Raw genomic sequence first — 5463 nt, 5'->3', positions numbered from 1 at the left:
AACTTATTTTATCGAAAAAATATTTCAGGAATCTAATATTTACTAAAGTGATAATTCAAACACTATAAAATCAGCCAGCTTGAATAAATGTCCTTTCGAGAGGAAAGAATTGACGACAAACACGCTGTAATGCGCTTTATCCAAAACTTGGAATGAACTCACACCGACCAATTCAAATTGTTGGATTGGTCGGCCATATCAGTAAAATGCTTACCCCCTTACCCCTAGCTGAAAAAATGCCCCCCCAGGTCAAAGAGACTTGATCAACCAAACCTAAAGACTTTAAAATTACATACTATGGTCATACCATTTTCTTTCCTACAAAGGGCAAAATTGTACTTTCACAGTTAACTGACTTGTGACCTAAGGAATAAGAGCTGAGTGGAAGACATGACCGAACAGCCTAGTCTCCCAAAGGGCAAGAGGTGTTTTCGAAATCCCATACAGCCCTACAATTACTTCAGACAAATTTCAACTACCACATACTTCATTTGAAATTGGGAAGCAACGCAAGCAAGGTATGCGAAGTGTATAAGCGTGACACGATATAAATACTCACTCCGTAGCCAGGTCAAATCCCAACTTATAATCAAGGATGTCGTAAAACAAGTGCTTTTGTATTCGAATCAAAGCACCGTTAGTGAAACAGCCAAAACTGAAAACGCTCTTGCAGGAATCATCCTAAGGCTACATTATATTCTTATTACAAAATCATCTCACCTAAGCTTCATGGGGGCGGTGGCAGATGCTGTGTCTTGGGTATCGACTCTTGGTTCTTCTGGTTTGTTTCCAATTTCTTTTGTGCGTCTTTCTCCGCTTCTGCTTTCTCGAGCAAAGCCTGCTGATGCATGGCTTTCATCATCTCCTTCATGGTCCTCTCCTCTCCTTCAAGTTGTGTTTTCATAATCATCTCAGCCTCTTTGTCAATCGGCTTGAAGTACTCTTCAATTTGAGCCTCCTGGTACATCAGCAGACAAAAGGATAAAAATAAAAAATAAAAAATAAAAAATAAAATAGAAAAACACGACTTTCTATATTGCCGGGATAAGCTTCTATTTAAAATCAACAGTATATTTGGGCCATATGCTTTTTCCTAGTTGCAAGCGTATATGATGCTGGTTGGGGTCACAGTAAGTAATGTTCTGAAGGTTAACTTATGAATTTGTCGGCCAAGTGGCCTCAGAAATGAAAATAAAACTTACCGTTTCTTCCAGCTTCCTGTTTAAAGTTTGCATCTCCTCAACCATACGGCGAACCTCCGATAATATAGTTTGTTCAGGGATCTTTCTTAAGGCTAACTTCCGAGCATTTGCCTAGAGAGAGAGAGAGAGAGAGAGAGAGAGAGAGTCAATTAATAAAAGAAATGGGAAAAGAAAATTAGTACTCAAAGTATTAAGGCAAAGAATACCACAGATAACATGAACCCTATTTATTATAGGAGGTGAATGCTAATCCTGAATAAGACTAAAGCGACTGGGGAATGAAAAGAAGGTACAAATCAAAGTAAGATATCCATTATCAGCTATTTCATGCTTATACATGTAAGACATCCATATATAAGCTATTACATGCTATTTAATTCATAAAAAGTTCCATCGTCATTTGCATCTATTGCATATATTTTAGAGCTCCAAAAGCAAATATTATGCTTCTGAAAGTAATCAAGTTGCTTGTAAATGACTGATGAAGCCCAACACTTTCATTTGTTCAGAATGCTTCAACATTAAATTGGTGTACAAAGATGTGTTTCATTTGCTCCTCCACAATTCAAATCCCACTTATTGTGCTGAGCTTTTTTCTTATCACCAAGAGTCAGACAGAAAATGAAATCTGACAGAAAATTGGGGTTTAGGGTCAAATATTCTTCTTTATCTCTCTAGATCGCTCCATCCTTTTGATGGTAACATCGTGGACACACAAGACAATCGAGAAGTTCCCAGGGCATTTTCATAGTCATTTGCAAAAGTGGATGAAAAAGGTAAGCCTATATATTATTTCCCAGATGAAAGAATGCCCAAAGCCTATGCATTTTCACTTTCACAATTACCCTCGACATTCAAAGGGTATTTTTATACCAGAAAGTTATTCTATCATATTAACAGATTCCAGAATTAAAAACTGAGAAAAAAAAGAGGGTAAGGGAATACAATTGGTGGCACTATTTCAGAAAGTAACGAAGTCTCAAACGAAGAAATTGATAGAAGAAACCACAATACACATGATTTCCCTCACATAAGCAAATAACAGCAGGGACATCTCAGTATATCTAATATATTTCTTATGTTTAGTCCTGTTCTAACAAAGACCTAAGATGAAGACCAAAGTTAAGTTGACATGTATGCACATCACCGGAACCATAGGTCCTTAGTAAATTTGCCAAAAACTAAGGTGATGCTTGGTTTATTAGAATGAACCTTAAATGAATAGGGCCATGCCAAGATTTCTTTGGAAAGGAAAAGTAAAGGGATACGGAAATTGCAGTGTCTCCAAAAATGATAAAACCAAATGCAATCCTGACAGATTTTCAACTCTCCCTGCTCTCTACCCTCTAACTCTCTTCACAGTCCATTCTTATTTCAATTGTATTCTATTTCAACCTTGATTCAATTCTATTCCAACGCTCATTTCAACAACCAAACACTGCCTAGGCGACCATTTCCAGCACTCGAAGAAAATGAACAATATGAATTCTACTCAGATTTACAAAGATTATCATCACACTTCATCTCAGCCTAATAATCTCCACATAATATGCCCATCATCTCATTCAATTATCGAACCATAAAATCATCGATGGAAATGAAAGAATATCAACAATTTCTCTAACAGAGGCTTAATTTCTACCAGTGCAAAATCAACAACAAAATGTTAAAATGATAACATTTAAAAATTTATAAAAAATAAAAATTAAAATAAAAAAGCTGACCTCTTTTAGGCGCTTTTCAACTTCCAATCGAAACGATCTGATTCTCCGTTCTTCGTAGCCCGAAAGAACCCTCGCATAGAACAAAGCTTTCTTTCCGAATTCAATCAGCTTGTTCATAATTTCTCACTTTATCATCCACCTCGCTTCGATTTCAGCTCAAACGCTTTCGAATTTTAAACTCAGGGCATTCAAAGCACCCTGATCAATCGACAATCAGAAATATATATATATACTTTTTGGAATCGGACAAAATACAAACAGAGGCGAAAATTCGGAAGTTCAATTCGACAACTAGAGAAACTAAAATTTCGGAAGTGTGGATCGAAGTGCGAGATGTGAAGCCTTCTGACCTTTACGTGCGGCGGTGCGGGAGCAATGGCTGTCTGCTTGGGTGGAAGACGGGAATGAGAGTGGGCAGAGTAGGGCTTTGTTTGGGCGTCTCTTCTGAGGACGACGTGCAGTTTTCAGTGTTTGGGTCTCTATTATGACGTCATATAGTTACACTTACACAGACGGGGGATATGTCTGAGTCTATGTCCAAACAACCTGTTACGCCTCATTTGTTTGCTACCCCACCACCCCTAATGGGATATGGCTTAGGACGTGCTTAAAGTGAGTTCACAAGAGTGGTGAACAAATTTCAAACATTATGCTTCACTTGTTACAGAAGATGATGCTTTTGTTTTGGAATGAATGTATTTCTATTCATCTCTCAAGCAGGGATTTATAAGATATTACAATCCTATCACTAAGGAAAAAAATAATTTACATAAAAACATAATAAACTAAGAATCCCAAGATTACAGGAATATATACACAAAAGCCAACACTCCCCCTCAAGTTGGTGCATATATATCACACATGTCCAACTTGTGTAAGAAACTTGAAAATTTATGACTTGATATAGCCTTTGTGAGGATATTGCCAACTGATCGTCTGTTCTTATTGTCGGTACCTCAATTATCTTCCCTTCCAATTTTTCTTTGATGAAGAATCGATCAACTTCAACATGCTTTGTTCTATCATGTTGTACCGGATTAAGTGCAATGTCACAGGCAGCTTTATTATCACAAAATAATTTCATTGGTTGATCATGTTCTATACCCATATCCCTTAGCAAAAGCTTAAGCCACAAAATTTCACAAATCCCCAAGGCCATACCTCTGTATTTAGCTTCTACACTGGAACGAGCAACCACGTTTTGTTTCTTACTCCTCCATGTAACCAAGTTACCCCCAACGAATGTGAAGTAACCTGATGTTGAGCGTCTGTCATCCACTAAACCTGCCCAATCTGCATCAGTATAATAGTCAATGCTAAGATGGTTATTCCTTTTAAACAAAATTCCTTTTCCTGGACTTCCCTTCAAATACCGCAAGATTCTGATCACTGCATTCATATGTTGTTCTCCAAGATCATGCATGTATTGACTCACTACACTTAAGGCATAGGCAAGGTCCGGTCTTGTGTGTGCCAAGTACATTAAACGCCCTACTAACCTTTGGTATCTTCCTTTGTCTACTGGGACTTGGTTAGGATCAACGTTAAGCTTCAATCATTTCTCTAATGGTGTAGCTATTGGCTGACAAGCTGACATGCCAGTTTCGTACAACAAATCAATAATATACTTCCTCTGAGACAGGAAAATTCCAGAACTACTTCTTGACACCTCAATCCCTATAAAATATTTCAGGGATCCAAGGTCATTCATCTCAAATTCTGTAGACAGGTATCTTTGCAAGGCTGCACGTTCTCCTGGATCATTCCCTGTTACCACCATATCATCTACATACACAATAAGTGTTGTAAGTTTCCCATTTCGCCTTTTTAGAAATAGAGTTGATCGGAGTTACTTTGTTTGTAACCAAATGCTCTCATAGATTTTGTGAATCTTCCAAACCATGCTCGAGGAGACTGCTTCAAACCATACAAGAATTTCTTCAACCTGCACACCTTTCTCTTGTATTTATCTGGTGCATTACATCTTGGTGGAAGATCCATATAAATCTCTTCTGTCAAATCTCCATGCAAGAAGGCATTTTTCACATCGAACTGCTGTAAAGGCCAATTAAGATTCGCAGCCAAGGACAACGAAACACGGACTATGTTGATCTTGGCCACAAGAGCAAATGTATCTGTATAATCGATTCCATATTTTTTTAGTGTACCCTTTTGCTACCAGTCTTGCCTTGAAGCGATCCACTGTCCCATTAGCTTTGTATTTCACAGTATAGACCCATTTGCATCCCACATGTTTCTTGCCACCTGGTAAGTCTGTGATTTCCCAAGTAGCATTCTTCTTCAAAGAGTTCAATTCTTCATTCATTGTTGCTTGCCAACGTGGATCAGCTAAAGCCTCATGCACACTGTTAGGAATAGATACAGTAGATAATTGATATACAAATGACTTATTTGATTCTGACAAGTGGCTGGTAGACACATAATTACTTAACGGGTATAACACATTAGGTTCTGGGTTGGGTCTATTAACTGGGTACCTAGTTTTGCATTTAGGATCTGCTTCATAAGTAAGTTTA

The 5463-nt window shown here is 37.8% G+C and overlaps 1 protein-coding gene across 1 annotated transcript; it reads right to left on the bottom strand.

Annotated features, from left to right (window-relative positions):
• Nucleotides 1-563: 563 nt before the first annotated feature.
• LOC126617594 (uncharacterized) lies at nt 564-3430 on the bottom strand. The gene is made up of 4 exons (XM_050285608.1): nt 3277-3430; nt 2927-3124; nt 1203-1313; nt 564-958 (listed from the first exon to the last, which is right to left on the bottom strand). The coding sequence occupies exons 2-4, from the start codon at nt 3041-3043 to the stop codon at nt 728-730; spliced, it is 459 nt and encodes a 152-aa protein (XP_050141565.1). The 5' UTR covers nt 3044-3124; nt 3277-3430; the 3' UTR covers nt 564-727.
• Between the last annotated feature and the right edge of the window lie 2033 nt (nt 3431-5463).

The sequence above is a fragment of the Malus sylvestris genome, chromosome 4 (genome assembly GCF_916048215.2).
Source record: "Malus sylvestris chromosome 4, drMalSylv7.2, whole genome shotgun sequence".
Lineage (NCBI taxonomy): Eukaryota > Viridiplantae > Streptophyta > Magnoliopsida > Rosales > Rosaceae > Malus > Malus sylvestris.
This window is presented reverse-complemented; position numbering and strand designations above follow the sequence as displayed.